The 17,506-nt window shown below is 41.5% G+C and overlaps 4 protein-coding genes across 5 annotated transcripts in view; 3 read left to right on the forward strand and 1 right to left on the reverse strand.

Moving 5' to 3' along the window:
- The first annotated feature begins 54 nt into the window (after positions 1 to 54).
- LOC108046174 (phenoloxidase-activating enzyme 1) lies at positions 55 to 1,283 on the forward strand. The gene is made up of 4 exons (XM_017125751.2): positions 55 to 270; positions 479 to 527; positions 589 to 767; positions 829 to 1,283. The coding sequence occupies exons 1-4, from the start codon at positions 60 to 62 to the stop codon at positions 1,275 to 1,277; spliced, it is 888 nt and encodes a 295-aa protein (XP_016981240.1). The 5' UTR covers positions 55 to 59; the 3' UTR covers positions 1,278 to 1,283.
- Positions 1,284 to 4,118: 2,835 nt separating this feature from the next.
- LOC108046169 (cytosol aminopeptidase) lies at positions 4,119 to 6,331 on the forward strand. Its single transcript, XM_017125745.1, has 2 exons — positions 4,119 to 4,432; positions 4,597 to 6,331. Exons 1-2 carry the CDS (start codon positions 4,331 to 4,333, stop codon positions 6,097 to 6,099), a joined length of 1,605 nt encoding a protein of 534 aa, XP_016981234.1. The 5' UTR covers positions 4,119 to 4,330; the 3' UTR covers positions 6,100 to 6,331.
- Positions 6,332 to 10,380: 4,049 nt separating this feature from the next.
- LOC108046170 (golgin subfamily A member 6-like protein 10) lies at positions 10,381 to 13,286 on the reverse strand. 2 transcript variants are annotated; one of them, XM_017125747.1, is made up of 3 exons: positions 13,049 to 13,286; positions 10,928 to 12,642; positions 10,381 to 10,864 (listed from the first exon to the last, which is right to left on the reverse strand). In XM_017125747.1, exons 1-3 carry the CDS (start codon positions 13,201 to 13,203, stop codon positions 10,479 to 10,481), a joined length of 2,256 nt encoding a protein of 751 aa, XP_016981236.1. In that variant the 5' UTR covers positions 13,204 to 13,286; the 3' UTR covers positions 10,381 to 10,478. The 2 variants fall into 2 exon arrangements, with proteins under 2 accessions (XP_016981236.1, XP_016981235.1); XM_017125746.1 differs by having other exon boundaries at positions 10,381 to 12,642.
- A 754-nt stretch (positions 13,287 to 14,040) lies between these two features.
- Positions 14,041 to 17,506, forward strand: part of LOC108046235 (semaphorin-2A) — a 37,315-nt gene continuing 33,849 nt past the window's right edge. The window contains exon 1 of the mRNA XM_044460257.1: positions 14,041 to 14,375. The gene's annotated coding sequence lies outside the window, so the exon portion shown is untranslated. The remainder of the gene's footprint in view (positions 14,376 to 17,506) is intronic.

The following is a 17,506-nucleotide window of genomic DNA, read 5'->3' on the forward strand; positions in this document are numbered from 1 at the left end:
GTAGCGTATTAATTTGCAAAAACCGATTATTCTGGTCAGTTTCATTTCAAAGCTTTACCATGAAGTACATTCTATGCTTGCTTGTCTATTTGATGTTTGGAAACCGGGTTTTTCCAACTTCGGCATCATTACTGGAGCCAAATTGCGGATTGAGTCCAATAGGAAAGCGAATATCAGGTGGCAGAAATGCCAAATTAAATTCAACCCCATGGATGGCATTTTTACATGCGGATTGGAAATTTATCTGCGGCGGTTCCCTTATAAATAGTGGTTTGTACATTATTGGTATTTTTAAAAACATAACAACAAAATTCAGATTGATTATTAAACAATTTGTAATTAATATGATCTAAAATGATTTAAAAACAGAGTTAAATAGAAACAAAATGTGATAAGCATTATTTATATTTATAAATATAAATATATTAAGATATATAATTATTTTAATCAAGCTAACTTTATTTAAATATTCTTTCAGCCTTCGTCGTAACCGCTGCACATTGTGTTTTTCCTGTTGCCAAACAATTGTATGTATTTTGTTGAGTTAAAGAACAAATAATGTTTGTTGTTAACGATTTATGACCATAGAATGGCTCGATTAGGGGAATATGATTGGACCAGCGAACAGGACTGCGTGGACGGCTTTGGATGTGTTCCCCCTTATAGGGATTATATGGTTATTAAAATATATACGCATCCGCGATATAGGTCGATTCGTGCTTTCGATATAGCTTTGCTGAAACTGGACCAACCAGTGCAATATACAGGTAGGCTATTAGTTCACTCAAAACTCTCCTAGTTAAGTTCTAAAAATCTTTCTTTTTACAGAGAACATTCGTCCCATATGTGTGATCATGCATGAAAACATGTTCCAATGGTATTGGGATGTGGATGCAGCCAGGGAACTAACGCTCACCGGCTGGGGAGCGACAAAAACCAGGTCATCAAGCCCTATTCTACAAACCGTGAAGCTAACCCAAGTCCCTCGTGAAATCTGTCACGATCAACACGGCTTTAACGTCGATCATACCCACATCTGTGCCGGAGATTTCCATCACTACGCCTGCACTGGGGATTCTGGAAGCCCACTCGGATTGACGGTGAAATATAAACGCAAGGATGTCTATGCTCTGGTCGGGATTGTCAGCAAAGGATCGAATCCTTGCAGTGGAGTCACCGCTTTTACAAACGTCGTTAGTTTCACGGATTGGATTGCGAACACCATATCATACGACAAGAAATATATGACACCCAACGGTACCCAAATAAATGTTTGAAATGAATACCCCCAATGACTTTGCGTTGTAAAAATATCTTGTCAAATTCTGTTAATTCTTAAAATTGTTTAGTATTTATATTCCTTGTAGGTAAAATCCCAGTCTGTGACTCATTAAAATAAATATATAATCAGTGATTAAATAAGCTTTCAGAACAACACCGCATAATAATTTCTTGATTATAAATACAAATAAAAACAAAAACAATAATACAAAAAAAAGATTGTATTATATATAGAGAGAATACTTATATTTTAACAGCCTATATTAAAAATTGAATCTTAATAAGTAATGACCGAATTAATAAGCATCTGAGACATCTCAGCATAATAATTTAATCAATGTTTTTTTTTCAAAATTTTACAATAAACAATTTAAAGAATTTAGCAAATTAAAATAAAAAATGAATCATTGTGAATGTAGAGCGAATAAGCATCTGAGACATCTCAGCATAATAATTTAATCAATGTTTTTTTTTCAAAATTTTACAATAAACAATTTAAAGAATTTAGCAAATTAAAATAAAAAATGAATCATTGTGAATGTACCATCGCACTTTGACACCCCTTTAAGCACAATTCAGTCGAAAAAAAACTGGTTAATTGTAATGAAATAACGAACTAGAAATCATTTCATACCCTGATTTAATGCTTAAGCCCCAAATCAGTTTTGGGATCTCTTTTAATCTGCAAAGGCGCACAAAAGGCAGACGGCAGGCAATAAATTTGCATCAATGCTGCAACAATTGGCAATATTCTGTGGCAAAAGCAAACAAATAGCCGAGCAGAAGGTGAGGGTTCGATTGTGAAAGGATCTTCCGTCGCCCGGCCATTTCCCCAAAGAGCCGGCCAAGTTTAGGTGTGTTATGTGGGACATTTGGTGTTTCTGAGGACAAAAAACGGAAATGGAAACGAACGCGTTACGTGTGTTTTTGTGGGTGGGGGGTGTTTGGAAACCAACTAGGCCTCCGTCCGTAACACATATAGAAGCACCACCCACGGAGCCATCAGATCCAGGACCTCTGAATTGTTGCGGTTGCTGGGGCAGGTTATCCAGTTTACTGGTTACCGTGCGTAATAAGCTGCAAAACGCTTTGCGTCCTGCCTTTTTGGCCATTGTCCTCTTTGAAGTTTGTTTATGATTTTCGGATGCTGCCACGCACCCCGCACAAAAAAGCGTTAACCGCATTAGATTTAGATTTGGCGTTTCGTTGTGCGTATTAGTGAGATTTATGCATTTAGGAAATTAAACATCCTGTGCGAGGTGGACATTTTAAATTTTCGCTATCCCCAATGTTGTTGTACTGGCTTAAAGGTGTACTGTGTGCTCGGCTGTCATTAATTTGAAATCATGCGTGAAATCGCGTAATGTCGCCAACACGCCCAGACCCACATCCACAGATCCAGATTCACATTCACATTCACCGCCATGGCTACATATTACCATGGCAATGTCCATGTCCCTGGCCTCAACATCCTTCGTGCACACTCATTTGTATACAAAAAATGAATGTTTTTGCTTGTTTTTATGCACCGCCTACTTGCCTGTGTGTTCAGGCACTGAGCAAAAATATGTTGGTTAATTAACGACTTTTAAAAATAAAAATTGTTAAAATGTATTTAAAAATTTGTATGGTTTTCAACTGAAAATACGAGTCTGGCTACCTGAATTTGCCTTTTACCGCAAATGTTGTATAATTCCCAACCTTTTTTTTCAAGCACAAATACTACAATTTTAATATTTTTATACTGGCGCCATTTAATATCTGATAATCACAAGCGATAGTTTAAATATTTTAAAACCGTAAGTATTATTTATATTATTTTAAAAGTGTATTTCACTGCCTACTTGACTGTGTGTTGAAGCACTGAAAAAAAATATTATGGTTAATTACCGAATTTTACAAATTAAATCTAAAATGTATTGCATTTTTGAGCAAAAATTGGTTATGGTGTCTAATAGTGATAGTTCTCATCTGAAAATACAAATCTGGGTCAAACCTGAATTGGGCTTTTAACTAAAATTCTTTATAATTCCCAATCATTTTTCTCCGCAAAGCCCATATGCTAAAATATCAATATTTTTATATTGACATCAGTTATTAGATATCCGATTATATTAGTGATATATACTTATGGCATTATTAAAAATTTAAAAACAGATTTATTCATATTTTTTAACAATGTATTTCTGCGACTGGCCTGACTGTTTTTTATTTGGCCCCATCAGCACGTCGGTTGGCCCGCTCGGCTCGGCGGAAATGCGTTCTACCACATCAATCACGCGACATTGACAAATGTGAATATTTTTGTTGAAAATTATATGTGGTGGGTGGTTGGGGGAGGTAGTGGGTGGTGGGCGATTGGTTGGTTTTTCGGCTGCAAGATGGGGTTGGGCTGGTTGGCAGAAGGATTTCTGCACCAGAAACCGGCCAAGTGGCTGTGCAAATTATTGGCTACAATAGTGCTTCAAATTGGGCAATTTATTGCTTTATTGCTTTTACGTGTTTCGTCTGCGGCTTGGTTGCAATTTTTATATATTTATCCCCCGCTGCAATTCGCTTTTTCATTATGTCGCATGCAGCAATGCACTTGTTGTTGTTGCCACTGTGTTGTTGCAGATAATTGCAAATTTAATCATCACATAAAGTTTCAAGTGCGGCCAGGTTGTTCGCGGGTATTATGGGTAAATAAATTCCTTTGATGGCAACCAAATAGTATTATCACGTTTGGTTAAGTGCCATAGATATGTTATGCCAGCAAAAATATTTTTGTGATCCTAGTAAACTGTCGGTCGATATGGACAATATGTCATCTGGTGAGTTGGTCCGTTCAGTTCAGTTTCTCGATTCCAGCTCAACAGAGCTAAACACTGCGTTCCTTTTTTTATTAAAAACACACAGTTTTTTTTTATTACACTTTTCATTATTCCTGTGTTAAGCAATTGATCTGGTTATCTCGGTCGTGATACTAAATTGTTGTATAGTATAGTCTGCAACTCTCTGTGAATTCGTGCAAATCTTCAGCGAAGTTTATCCAAATTGCAACAGAAAAATGACTCGAACTCAGGTTGCCTCCTGTCTGCGCCGGACCACGCTGGGATTATTCAGGTGCCAAAAGGCACTCATTTTCGCCAAGGGACCAAGCTTCCAACAGGTAATTTTTACAGTAGCTGAAAGTATTAAGGATAGGTATAAAACATTCTTGTAATTTTCTTTTGTGCATTGGATAAAAATCGTTTCATAAAATCCTTTTTTAGGCTTTTCAATTAATAGGTGTACATTTTTATATATTTTCCCTCCCATATTTTAAAAATCCAGGTGAGATGCAAAAGCGAAGATGGTGGCTGCAACACCTGCAACTTGCAGGGCGTGGTGGTGGGTCTGTATGCCAAGGAAGGTGATAAGGGACTAAAGCTATCGCCAGGTGGCGAAAAGTTCGATGATCGTGTGAGCGGCAAAATCACCGAGTTAATCAAGGAGTCTGGACTCAACGGGGAGCTCGGAGTGGGTCGACTGTATCAGAATATAGACAAGGAGTTCTGGGCCGTGGCCGTTGTGGGTCTGGGCAAAGAGGGTGCTGGCTACAATGCCGAGGAGGTCCTTGACGAAGGAATGGAGAACGTGCGGGTGTGTGCCGCCGTAGGAGCCCGTGCCCTCCAAATGCAGGGATGCACCACTTGCCACGTGGACGGCATGGAGTATCCGGAGCAGGCCGCCGAAGGAGCCGCCATGGCTGTGTGGCGATACAATGTGAATAAGCGCAAGAACAACCGCGTGGCCATACCGAAACTAGAGCTCTACGGCTCCACGGATCAGGATGCTTGGACTAGGGGCTTGTTCAAGGCCGAGTCCCAGAATTTGGCCCGTCGTCTGGCCGACACGCCCGCCAACCAGATGACCCCCTCGATCTTTGCCCAGGCCACCGTGGATGCCCTATGCCCGTGTGGCGTCTCCGTTGAAGTGCGCTCCATGGACTGGATCGAGACGCAGAATCTCAACTCCTTTCTCATGGTGGCGAAGGGTTCTTGCGAACCGCCCATTATCCTGGAGGTCAGCTATTGCGGCACTTCGCCGGAGGAGCGGCCCATCCTGATGCTCGGCAAGGGGTTGACCTTCAACAGCGGTGGGCTGTGCCTGCACCCAAAGAAGGGAATGGACGAGTACCGGGGAGCAGTTTCCGGAGCCGCTGTTTGTGTGGCTGCCATTCGAGCCGCAGCTGCCCTTTCGCTGCCCATCAATGTGTCGGCGGTGCTGCCTTTGTGTGAGAATATGCCATCGGGAATGGCCACCAAACCGGGAGATGTGGTCACCCTGCTCAACGGCAAGACCATGCGCATCAAGGACATTTCCCTGGCCGGCACTGTACTGCTGGCCGATCCCCTGCTCTACGCCCAGTCGACATTCAAGCCCAAGTTGGTGGTGGAAGTGGGTTCGATGGCCAGTGGAATTCGCAAGGGACTGGGAGCCTCGGCAACTGGTCTGTGGACCAATAACTCCTTCCTGTGGAAGAACTTCCAGAAGGCCGGAGCTCTCACTGGCGATCGGTTGTGGCGCATGCCCCTGTGGAAGTACTTCCGCAGTCTAGTCGCCCCCCTCTCCTCCTACGACATCTGCAACAGGGGCACTGGACATGCTACATCCTGCCTGGCAGCTGCCATCCTGTTCGAACTGGTGCCCTGCTCGGATTGGGTCCACCTGGACACCCACGGCACTGGAATGCTGGCCAAGCACGGAGTGCCTCCGTATTTGCTCAAGGACAGCATGACGGGACGTCCGACCCGGTCCATCATCCAGTTCCTCTACCAAATGGCCTGCAAGTGATGCATCTTCGTCCTTCCGAGTTCTTGACGACGGATCCGGAGCGATCCCGATATACTTGTCTGTAAATTCAGTGTCCTTAATGTGTGCTGCGTCACTTGTTATTTATTATCCATATGACGTCCCAATTTGTGGGTTAATTCGTAGTCGGTATGGTGTTAAGCCTCTGTTTAAGAGAGACTTATTCTGTGATCAGTATGGTTGTAAACTGAAATAAATTGTCAATATTCGTGAAGTAATCTTTGTCTTAATATCAGAACTTTAAAAATAACTAAGGAACAGTTGCTTTAGTCCTCCATTAACTAGGTCTAAGTGCTGACCAACAAGGCTCGTTTACATATGCCTAATTAGTGCCAGAAAAGACAGCATATTCGGGTATTTCTGTACTATGGCCTAATTGCTCCAAGAAAACGCTGGATGTGTACGTGCTGAAAAAAAGAGATGTGAGGCCCAGCGCACATTCCTTATTAATGCGCACATGTTTTGCATAGGTAATGACCTGCACAGGGACAACTTTCAGTCCTTTTCAGAGTCGAATATGTGTGCGTGACGAAGGTATTTTCCTACATATTCCGCACATCATGCCGAGCTAATATATTCGCTTCAAAGTTTTCAATGCCAACATCACTTATTTTTACAAATTTTTTAAAGATATGCTAGGGTAAACTTATTTATCTTGAGGTAGAACAAATTTCAGAGGTAAAGAGATGTATCAAATTATACAAAATAGTGAAGTTTCTTAATTTAAACTATTTATTTATTTATTGGATGTAATCTATTATATATATCTATATATTTGTATATCAAATGTCCAGTGTAAATGTAGAATAAAATTGCCATCACTCTGTTTCTTGTCTGATAAAATGGCCTTCCAAAATTACATAAAATACCAAAAAAAAACCACCACAAATAGAATAGCTTTTTTAATGAATTTTCCAGCATGGTCTTTGGAATTGATTTAATTTTACCTCTGGTGTCTTCCTCTCGTTTTTCTTTTTCGTCGCTGATTCGTGCGCGTTTTTATCGCAGCGACTGTGCTCGGGACCGAGTCTCAGTTTCGTTTTCGGTATCTTGTTTGTTGCTTAATTGGAAGGAAATTAAAAAATAAACAAGCAGCGCCAAAAGCAAATACTACACGCTGGCGATTACCTGGACAGCAACGGCACCACCACCCACCGAAACCACCACCACTTTTGGACGGGGGAAATATGTAGAGCCCACCTGCCGAAAGAGGGCCACCGGCTGTTTGGAATTTAATTTTCATTTCCCCCAAACTCCGCCGAGAAGAGCGTTAATTTTATCTTGGAAATAGATTTTCAGGCTGTTTGTTATTTTAGGACCTGCTTGCGTAAGAATTCCGAGCGAGGAAAACTTTACAACTGCTGACTGGCCTCAGTATTTGCCTTGATTTAATTAAAACCCATCGATGCCCACCAATTTGGCAGCAGGCGTACACAAGACGTACAAGGAGGACAGCCAACAATTGGCTAATTGAAGCGAATTGCGAGCATGAGGAATATTCCTCTGGCACAGCCACATAAACATATCAGTGCACACACGCGGTAAGCAAACAACAAATTGAAATTCAGGGCAACAGTTGAGCCAAGCAAACAGAATTTGGCCATTGATGAGACGCCAGTCGGGAGACCAAGTTTCGACTTGCCCCTGGCCATGGAAAGTGTCTCCTAGTTTAGTGGTGCGTGTCCCAAAACTGGGCTTGCCTTTGGCTACGGGTTGCCTGTCCAGGATCCCGCAGCTACACTGGGAAAAAAGAGACGAAGAGGGAGGAAGAAGACATTTAAGAAAAGACTTTTCTTGGATTTAAAATTCTACTAGAAGAAAAGCACATACATTTAATTTTGGATTTATTTTAAATAGATTTAAGAAAGGTTTCGAATAAGGGGTACAACAAGTAACACAATATTGCAATGATTTGAAATAATATTTTTTAGTTTTATACCTTCCTCTTTTGAGTTGGTTATGGCTATTATTATAATTATAATCTGCACTTAATGCTTCTAGGTTCTTAACTTCGTTCAATAGTGAGTAAAAGTATTGAAAAATTAAAGATTTTTAGAATCATAGAAAACTATGTATCCCAATGTTATTTTTTACAGACTTTGATCTAGTTTTTGGGAGTAACACCGTTTTCCTTAGTGTACAGTGTACACCGGCATAACTAATAAGACACTTATTATGCGATGGCGGTCTGGTAACGTTAGACCAAGTTTAACGATATCACGTACATACGTTAACTAACGCTAACTACGTCGTTAAGTGGGGGAACGAGAGCGGGTGCGTTTGCCGGTGTTTGTGGAGGGACACGCGCCACGACCAGGACACGGATACGGATAGGGATACGGGTTACGGGATACGGGATGCCGGAGAATAAGACCCGGAGTCGGTGGCATTCACTAATCAAGCTCGCCAGCAAAAGCTTTCCCGCTGTGCGCCAGCTAGCACAAAATTTACATATTCAATGTACCGACTCGTGGGCACTCAGGTGGAGTTCGGGTCCTTTATGGAGGACCGCCCTGGCTGTTGTTGCTGTAATAATCAGGATCACGTCGCCAAAACATGAGGCTTAGTTAAATGCCGCTAATTAGGCCCCTTTGTGCGCATTCCTGGCCGGGCTATTAAAAACTGAGCTAACCATAAAAGCCAACCGTTAATCAGCTGCACATACCAAAAAAAGGGGGGGCAATAAAAACACTCGTAATGCCCGTAAGGAAAAGTTATTGCCCAGCTTTTTCGTGGAAAAATCGCGACTGGGCGCGGAGGGATTTCTAATTATGTTTGGGTCAGTGCCAGTTGAACTTGCATGCGATCACGCTTGCCAAAAGAATCTATTTGGATTGGAAATTGCCAGAGACAGAAAACAATAAACATAATCGCAATATTTTATATTTCCGCAACAAGAAACAGCGGGAAATTGTCAACGAGCACATGAAACTAGTCAGTAAAAGTTTATCTGGATGGGGAAGAAATAAGGGAAGATGTCCAGAGAACCCTGCCAAATGGCCAATTCCATTGAACTTGGCTGTTGGCTTGGCTTTGCTGTTGGCTTTAAGCAATGCCACGGCCGGCACTTTGTAGCTCATGAATAATCCTTTTCAGCCTAATCGACTAACCTTACCAAGGGGCTTAAAATCAGTTTGAAAATCCAAATAAATATGCAAATTCCGCAAGGGGCCAGAAAAGGTGTCCCAAAGGGTACATTAGACCCGGAATATCCCGCCTTCACCCCCGCTTTCGCCCTGCGAAATGGTTTTTGTCACCTACGTAATCGATTAAGCGATAAGGTGGATACAATGAGAGCTCACAAAGAGCGGCAGACAAAGCGCTTTCAAATTGAATTTATATGGCTTGTTTAACGCCGCTTAAGTTAACAAATATATATATAGAAATAAATTTATATAGGTATACACACAAGTGTACACCGATGAATACACATAAATTAAAGCCGGATTTCAACGGCAATGTTTACATTGTCCGCCAAAGAGCAGACCGAATCATTGTTATGTGCGAACAAAAGGAATGTTTCAGCTTAAAGCTTATAACAAACTATCAAACTGGAATTAAACACGCTCACCCAGGAGCACACGCACACGCAGGACTAGCTAATTATGCAAATGTGTTTGATTGCGAAAATGGTGCGCCAAAAAGTAGGCAACACTTTTCGAAAGGCTGCTTTGAATGCCAAACAAAAAGGAGAAACTTTAAAGTGGACTATCTTGACTGGTTTATACCCTATTTTATACGATAGAGTAGCCTACAGAAGCAATACAAAAAATCAGAATGGTAAATTTAAATGCATTTAGTCACCATTTAGTTATCAATTTCTTACTTTAAATATTTTAAGGGCATTAAATAATAAATAACAATAAAGTGAAAATATAAGTAGTCAAAAATTTAGAATACTCCTTGATAGAACCACTTCACTGCATATAAAATCGTAACCAAATTTATAAACATGTTTAATAATTCCATCAAATGCTTTTCCCATTTCCACACATCATACCCTTTTACACTTACCAAGTAGCGGGTGGAAAAACAACAAAATTAGCATAATTATGCAATCTACGAGCGCCTCACACTCACACACACGCAAACATGTTGCCGGCTAATTCCAAATAGAAAACTTTTCAGCGGCAACGGCAAAGCAAAGCTGGTGGAAAAGAAAAAATTTATTGCCAAGTGCCAACTTTTGGTCAGCAAAGCTGGCTGTGAAAATTTGCATAGAAACAACAAACGAAACGTTTCGAAATCAAATGAAAGCGAAACTTTTGAACGTGAAAAATGCAACAGAAAATTTAATACGAAAAAGAACAACTAACAAAATGAGGTACAAAATCGTTTAAAAAGTGTGTGTGTTCTGGGGCTTATTGTTTCTTTTTCAGGTCGTTAAGGACACGGGCGATCTCGTCCTTCAAGGCCACCGCACGACTGGCCAGCATTTTGGCCAAGATAGCATGCTTTTCGGCCATGTCCAAAGCCTCCTGATCGCGGCTGCTTATTTCGCCTGTTTGTTCGGCAGCTCTCTGGGCCAACTTGTTGGCAGCTTCCACGGCCTTGGAGGCTTCGGCAAGTGCTCCTTGGGCCTGCCTTTGAGCGGATGTGTAGGCCTGTTCCAGGGCCTCCAGTCGCTCCTCCTTCTTTTTCTTCAAGTCCTCCAGTGTGTTGGCTGCCTCGGTCAAAAGAGAAGCAGCTCCTGTGGCCATATTAAACACCTGCTTGGCCATATCCTTAGGTGACTCCTTGATGTCGTCTGTGTGTTCGGGTTTCGGTTTGGCTGATATCTCCAGCTTAGGATATATAGTAACTGGCTTACCATCTGCGGGCTTTTTGGCCTCTTGGATTTTAGCCGATTCCTCTCTTTCCTTGAGTTCTTTGGCTTCCTTGTCCTTCTCGAGCAATTCTACAATTTGCTTGGGATCTGTGTACACAGGACCCACTTCACTGGCTCCTTCGATTTTGCCCTTCTGATCTTTCTTGGCATCTTTTGATTCGGAATGATGCAAGCCGATTATGGGTTTTTGACCAGTGCCCTCTACTGTCTCTGTTAGGGAAGCCTTTTCCTTGGGTTTTCCTGGTTCACCAGATTTCTTTTCTTCCTTCCTGGCTAGTTCCTTGCTGCATTCGGCTATGTTTATAAAGATCTGTTCCTGCTCCTTGGAGCTTTCTGAACCACTTTCCGATTCCATATCGGATCCCCAGTCGTTTTCGTCTTTCGGTTTTTTCTTGCAGGGATCTTCCTCATCCTCGCAGATGGTTTCTTCATCTTTTGGCTTGCAAGGATCGGGCTTGCAAACGTCTTCGTATTTTGGCTTACAAGGATCTGGCTTGCAAGGATCTGGCTTGCAAGGATCTGGTTTGCAAAGATCTGTTTTGCAAGGATCTGGCTTGCAAGGATCGGGTTCGCAGACTTCTCCAAGCTTGCAAGGATCGGGCTCGCAGACGTCCTCTTCCTCTTTTTGCTTGCAAGGATCGGGCTCGTAGACGTCTTCTTCCTCTTTGCAGGGATCCGGTTTGGGCTTACAGGGATCCTTTTTCCTGCCACCCCACTCCTCCGCCTCTTGCAACTGACGTTTGCGCTCCAGTGTCCTGGCAATCTCCCTGGCTCTCTCCTCCTGGGCATCGCAAGGTTCTGCCTCGATGGATAGATTAGCATGTCTGGCCTTCACTTCCGGATTGGCTTCTCCTTCTTCACTGCGAATAATGGTCTGGTTGCAGATATTTGATCCGGATTCGCGCTCCCTAATGCTATCTAGTGACTTTGTGGGTGTGGCTGTGGATGTGGAAGTTTCGGTTTCGGTTTTGGACTTGCCGGCAGCTTCGGCACGGGCTGCCTTGGCGGCCTCGGCTTTCTTCTGGACATTCTTGGCCAAGCCCGACAATTTCTCCTTGAGAGTGTTGAAAAGAACGATTGCCTTGGCCACCAAATCTTTGGCCAACCCACTGGCCTTTTCAGCCAACTGAGTTGTGTCTACGACGGGTTCGGCTGGTTTCTTTGTAGCCACTGCAGTTGCGGTTTTTCCATCTCCAGAACCCTTTTCTGGAGGCTTATCCAGAGATGGAGTTGGCTTCTTGGGCGGCTCAGGCTCGTGGTCTTCATGTAAAGCTGCTGCTGCCGCCGGATCCGAAGGTCCTGGCGTTTGCTCTTCGGGAGTGTGCGGCCAGAAAGTGGGTTTGTTTATGAAATCCGGTGCCAAATGTGGCCTGGCAAAGCAAAATTCCTCCATAGTCATATTATTGTATGGGTGCATTCCCTTCGCAAATTCCATCTGTTCGCTGAGCTTCTTGATCCTCTCATTGGATGCCGCCTTGTAGGCACTGATTTCCTTCTTAACCTCCTCCGCCTCGGCATCCACTTGGTCGAAATAGCGCTTGTGGTCCACCATTGCGTGTCGATTCTCAAACAGGGAGTGCATCTTATCATACTTCGTCTCGTAACCCTTCACCCAATCCACAAACTCTTCACGAACATTCTGCCGATAGTAATCCCAGTCGATTGTGGGCATCGATTCGGGATACTTGCGAACGCGACTATAAAGAATATGTTTTACTTATAATAATGATTAAATAAAAGAATTATTAGTAAAATAAAATGCCCAATTCTTAGTCGTCTTGGACAGTAAAAAATAAACAAGAGCGAAATTATAAAAGTAAGGCCATCAAGAGCAGCTTTGAAGAATTTATATATATTAAGGATAAGGATGATTCCCTTTTATATGAAGATTTTGTTAATCTTTATGTATGAGCATCAATAAATTCTTGCATAGTGACTTAGCATTGAATCCCTTACAGTTTTAGATGGGAAAAATACACTTTGGTGGTACAATTTTATGAAAAACTACTCACAAAAGGCATATTTTCTTAGAAACAAAATGTACCCCAGAAAGATTTTTGCACCTATAAGCCCCATTTCCCATTTTAATGACCCATATCTTACTCCTTATACTCCTCGTGCTTCTTGGAAAACATTTGGAACATCTTCATCTGGTTCGGTGGCACCTGTTTCACCAAATCGGCCAGTTGAATTACCTGACAGCTTTTCTTTTGGGCCCCGCCATTACCCTTCATGCAGTTTACCAGCTTTTCCCACATCCTTCGATTTCGTTGGCTGTCTTTCTTGTCTGAATATTTTGATATTTTTATATATGTGCAGGTGTTTACATTGGCCTCCAGTCTGTTCTATAACTTATACAAAAGTGTATGTGTTTGTGTGTTGAAAACTCCCAAGGAGCCAACTGAGAGCCATTAAAAGTGAAAATTCCAAAAAAGGCTATAAAAAAGGGGGGTCGGCGAAGAACTCGAGATTTCAATTTATAGCCCGAAATTGCATATTCATGCAGTTTCAAATTAATCAGAGTCAGGCGCAGCGACAGCTAAGCAAGTGGGTTTGACTAACTGACAATAAAATCGAAAATTAATTCCGAGCGAGCAGACTGCTCAAGGAAAGTTAAATGTAATTGCATGTGTGTGTGGGAGGGGGGTTCTTATTGGGTGGGTGCTTAGGTTGGAAATGTAAAATCACACCCTCGAAAATGCGTGTGTGTTTGGGCCCTGAAGTTGGAGAATGCTCCAAAGTGACAAACGCAATTTATAACGCAACGAAAATGGGCTAATGCCAATTCTCCAGGTAATTGTCGGCTGCTTTCTCTCTCTCTCTCTCTCTGCCCATATATGTCTCTCTTTTTGGAGAGGAAGGGTGTGCGAATAGCAACCCCTGCTAAAATCCCAGGATATGCTCCTTGAAACAAAATGGCAAAGGAACGAAACAAGCGCCTGCGCTCTGCGAATCCTACGCTGTCACTTTGACAGTTGCGAAAACCCTCTCACCCCCCAAAAGGTCCTTTACTTAAAGGACTCGAACAGCTGCCTCTCTCCCGCAGGACGAAACGAAATGGAAGAGAAACAGTGAGAGAGAGAGCAAGAGATTGTCTGCTCCGTTTGTCAGCAAATTTCGAGCGTCTGTAAATTGTTTCGCCTATTTTTGTGTTTTTTAGCCTTTAAAAACATTAAAAACTCTGGTGAAAGTAAACATTTAACCATCTAAATAGTGAACAATGGTTGTGATTGTGTTGAAATCGTTTAAGAAACCCAAATAAACACAAAATAAACACCTTTTTCTGTGTCTGTGTTCCTTTTCGCGTGTTTGTGTGTACCATACAAAAGTGTGTTTACATTTTTTCAATTCATCCTAACCAAGAACTAAAACAATATAATCCATGGTTTAACAAAGATTTTCTTAAGAATTGTGACATTAATTAAATAAGGTGAGTAAGTGGTTATTAATTTCCTTTCAAAATTATTAATATATTCCGTTGTGTATGTGTTTGTTTGCGTGTGTATATGTACACAGTCGCACGTATGTAAGAATGTGGGGAAAAGGACATACCTGTGCAAGCTGGGCCAAGGATTTTATGTGGGCTGCCCTGAATAAGATGAAGAAAAGAAAATACAAACAGTGGATTTTTGCAGGATAAATAAACATTATAAATGTATTTTAAAAGCTTATTTGAAATAATAAATAAATAAAAGCGCTTAAGACCTGTTGTGCTTGAAGATTATCTAGGTAGTCACTGTATTATTTATTTTTTGATACAATTTGTTTTATTTAACTTAAAAATATATTTATATTAATATTAGAAAAATATTATTTAATAAAAAAAAAGGATTTCATTTAGAGCAACTTATGAAAGCATTTGCAATCAGAAAAAATATATTTATAACATGGTATTTATCTATCGACCTAATTTTCACAAAATGGGCTTAAGAAGGTTTTAAAAAAAAATATAAGCTCAAATAATTCCTAGAAATTTATTATCCTAAAAATGTTTTTGGTTAGCAATGAAGTTTAGAATCGTAAAACAATTTTCCACTCTTAGCTTTTATTCACAAAAAAAGTTTAACGAAATCACATAAATAAATTAAGCTCAAAATAATAGCTTTAGCACAGTGGTCATAGTAACAATAAAACACTTTTCGGCTCAAATTTATTTCAAAACTTAATGAAACTCATCAAAATTCTCTTGGACCGAAATTAAATTCTGCAAATGAACTAATTGACTCGAATGATACTTTACAACTTTGCCGAGGCTAAGCCCGGATCCCAACTCTTAACCCCTCGAAGAAAATAGAGTTTTGCGGCAAGCGGCGAATAATGTGGAAAAATAAATTTCCAAAGCTAGCTGGCTGATGGCTTAGAATTTTAATGTAATTTATTTTTGGTAGTAAGGGGGTGTGGGAAAATGTGGAGAAGGCAGAAAACCAAACGGAGGCCAGAAACAAATAAAGTATGGACCAACATAAAAATTTATATGCAGCGTAATGGCAAAATATATATACATATATATATATATACAGCCTGCCGTAGGCCATGTCGGTGCTTTGTTAAGCCCTTCTCCTCCTGCCCCCCTTCTTTCCCCTCTCCCCTGGCCAAACTTTTAAAGTGTGCAATTTAAATGAAAATTTCCCGAGCTGAGGCCCGCATTTTCCGTAGAGCGTGTCAAGCCACGCAGGCTGACTAGCAAGTAGTTACACACACCCGAACACACCCAAAACTACTTATTTATGGAGGGACTTGGGGGGAGGGGGGTTCGGTTGGCAACGGTGCAGGTTAGGTTCTTCCCCCTTTTCCAGTGTGCCAAGTGATTTTATGCTAATATTATGGGTCATTGGGATTTGCGCAGAGCAAAGTGCTTGTTAAACATTTCATTAGACTTAGTGTAAATACCCGCGGTTAACAGGACCTCGTAAAACCTTGCCAATCCGCCAGCCACTCCCCCCGAAAAACACCACCCACTCGCCCCCCTTTTGTTCAAGCCCCTGTGTTTCGTGGGTGTGTGCGAGTATGTGTGTGTGTGTGTGTGTGCGGTCGGTGGCCCAAAAGTTTCCTTTTGAAATTGAAAGTGTTGATGGGAGCCACTGAGCCGCGTCTTCGGTCATATGCCAGCATATGGTGCCTATATACAGTCCGTTTCGGAACTCTAAGTCCGCTTAAATAAATCAATCATCTGGAAAAACGAGTTAAAAATCCTTCTTCAAAAATACTTATCAGTTTTTCTGGCAACACTTCACTTAAGAATACTTGTTGGTTATTTTAATGTCAATTGATTTTAATAGGATTCTTCCTTTGTTGAAACCAAATACATAGATTTCCGATTTAAGAGATATTTAAAATCTTTAGGATCGGCATTGCAGTCTGGCTAAACTTATGTCCCGCACTGTACACCTAACCCTAGCCTGTCCGCGACCTTTTGTGTATACGTAATTATTCAGCAGCTGCTGTCAGTCTAAAATAAAAGTGAATTTTGCCAACCAAAAATTGTACAGACTCAAAGTAAGCCGAAAACTGAAAGGTCTCGCACAGAAGCCACCCAAAAGTGACTTTCGTTTTAATGCCAAAATCATGTCAGCCCCAGATGTGACCACATTACATATTGCACTACTTAGAATATATATATTTTTGCCCTAACGTTGGCGTTCTTTATTGGATTCGTGTCCACATGCGGCTGACAGAATGAGTTTTTGATCAACTGACGACGTCACTCAAAATTTTGCAATTAGTTATTGATGATTCGGAGAATCTCGGTACCCGAGTGCCATGAATGAAATATGGCCATTGTCGCACTTTAAAGCGTTAAATGTTCTTTTTTTGTTAACGATGCCATGGCTGCTACTGCTGTTGCCGGCGGCAATAATTGGAAAAATTTCCATTTGTCCTTTTTGCCCTTGCTATGCCCGTCGGATGTCATGGCCAAACTGGACCAAGGATTCCTGGCCAGAAGCGGCGGACAAACGAGGCCGTAGGCGCATTTGCCATCTGTCACTCTGGCACTCGTGATGAATGTGTTTGACGTGTGGCTCAGGGCACGCCCCCCAATCGGAGGGCTTCGCCTTCAGCGGCGCCTTTCCGCATCCGTAGTCTGTAGCCCGTGGTCCGTAGTCGGTAGTCTGTACTCTATAGTCCTTGTTCCGTACTTTCCACCCATTTCCCAAGCTCCGCCGTCATCGTCATCTCACTGCCACACCGCATGACGTTGCATACTTTGCGGCGCGAGCGCCCAGTGAATAATGTGCGTCGGAAATGCCGCCTGTCGATGGTGGAAATCTTAATGGCAAATTGCGCAGATGTATCTACATTGCCACCTGCTGTACAAGTAATTACACAGAGCAGAATTGTTAAAATTAAAGGCCAATGAAAGAAGTAAACGATTTGATTTAAAATCTTCATTTAGTTTTAAATTTATAACCCTTTTTCCCAGAAATCTTATTTTCAGTAACCATTAACTCCGATCTAAGCATTGTAAATCAGAGAATATAATTAAATTTTTTACTAAGTCATACAGAAGATGGGCTAAATCAATAAAATTGGTAATACAGAATAATAATCTAACAATATGGC

Source organism: Drosophila rhopaloa, unplaced genomic scaffold (assembly GCF_018152115.1).
Source record: "Drosophila rhopaloa isolate 14029-0021.01 unplaced genomic scaffold, ASM1815211v1 contig_115, whole genome shotgun sequence".
Lineage (NCBI taxonomy): Eukaryota > Metazoa > Arthropoda > Insecta > Diptera > Drosophilidae > Drosophila > Drosophila rhopaloa.

Bases quoted from the DNA above. Each gene is read 5' to 3' on its own strand.
- LOC108046174 (XM_017125751.2), top strand. From the start codon at position 60: ATGAAGTACATTCTATGCTTGCTTGTCTATTTGATGTTTGGAAACCGG. The intron at 528-588 runs GTATGTATTTTG...TTATGACCATAG, and splicing joins TTTCCTGTTGCCAAACAATT to AATGGCTCGATTAGGGGAAT. The intron at 768-828 runs GTAGGCTATTAG...TTCTTTTTACAG, and splicing joins CCAACCAGTGCAATATACAG to AGAACATTCGTCCCATATGT.
- LOC108046169 (XM_017125745.1), top strand. From the start codon at position 4,331: ATGACTCGAACTCAGGTTGCCTCCTGTCTGCGCCGGACCACGCTGGGA. The intron at 4,433-4,596 runs GTAATTTTTACA...TTAAAAATCCAG, and splicing joins AGGGACCAAGCTTCCAACAG to GTGAGATGCAAAAGCGAAGA.
- LOC108046170 (XM_017125746.1), bottom strand. From the start codon at position 13,203: ATGTGGGAAAAGCTGGTAAACTGCATGAAGGGTAATGGCGGGGCCCAA. The intron at 12,643-13,048 runs GTAAGATATGGG...TATTCTTTATAG, and splicing joins AAGCACGAGGAGTATAAGGA to TCGCGTTCGCAAGTATCCCG.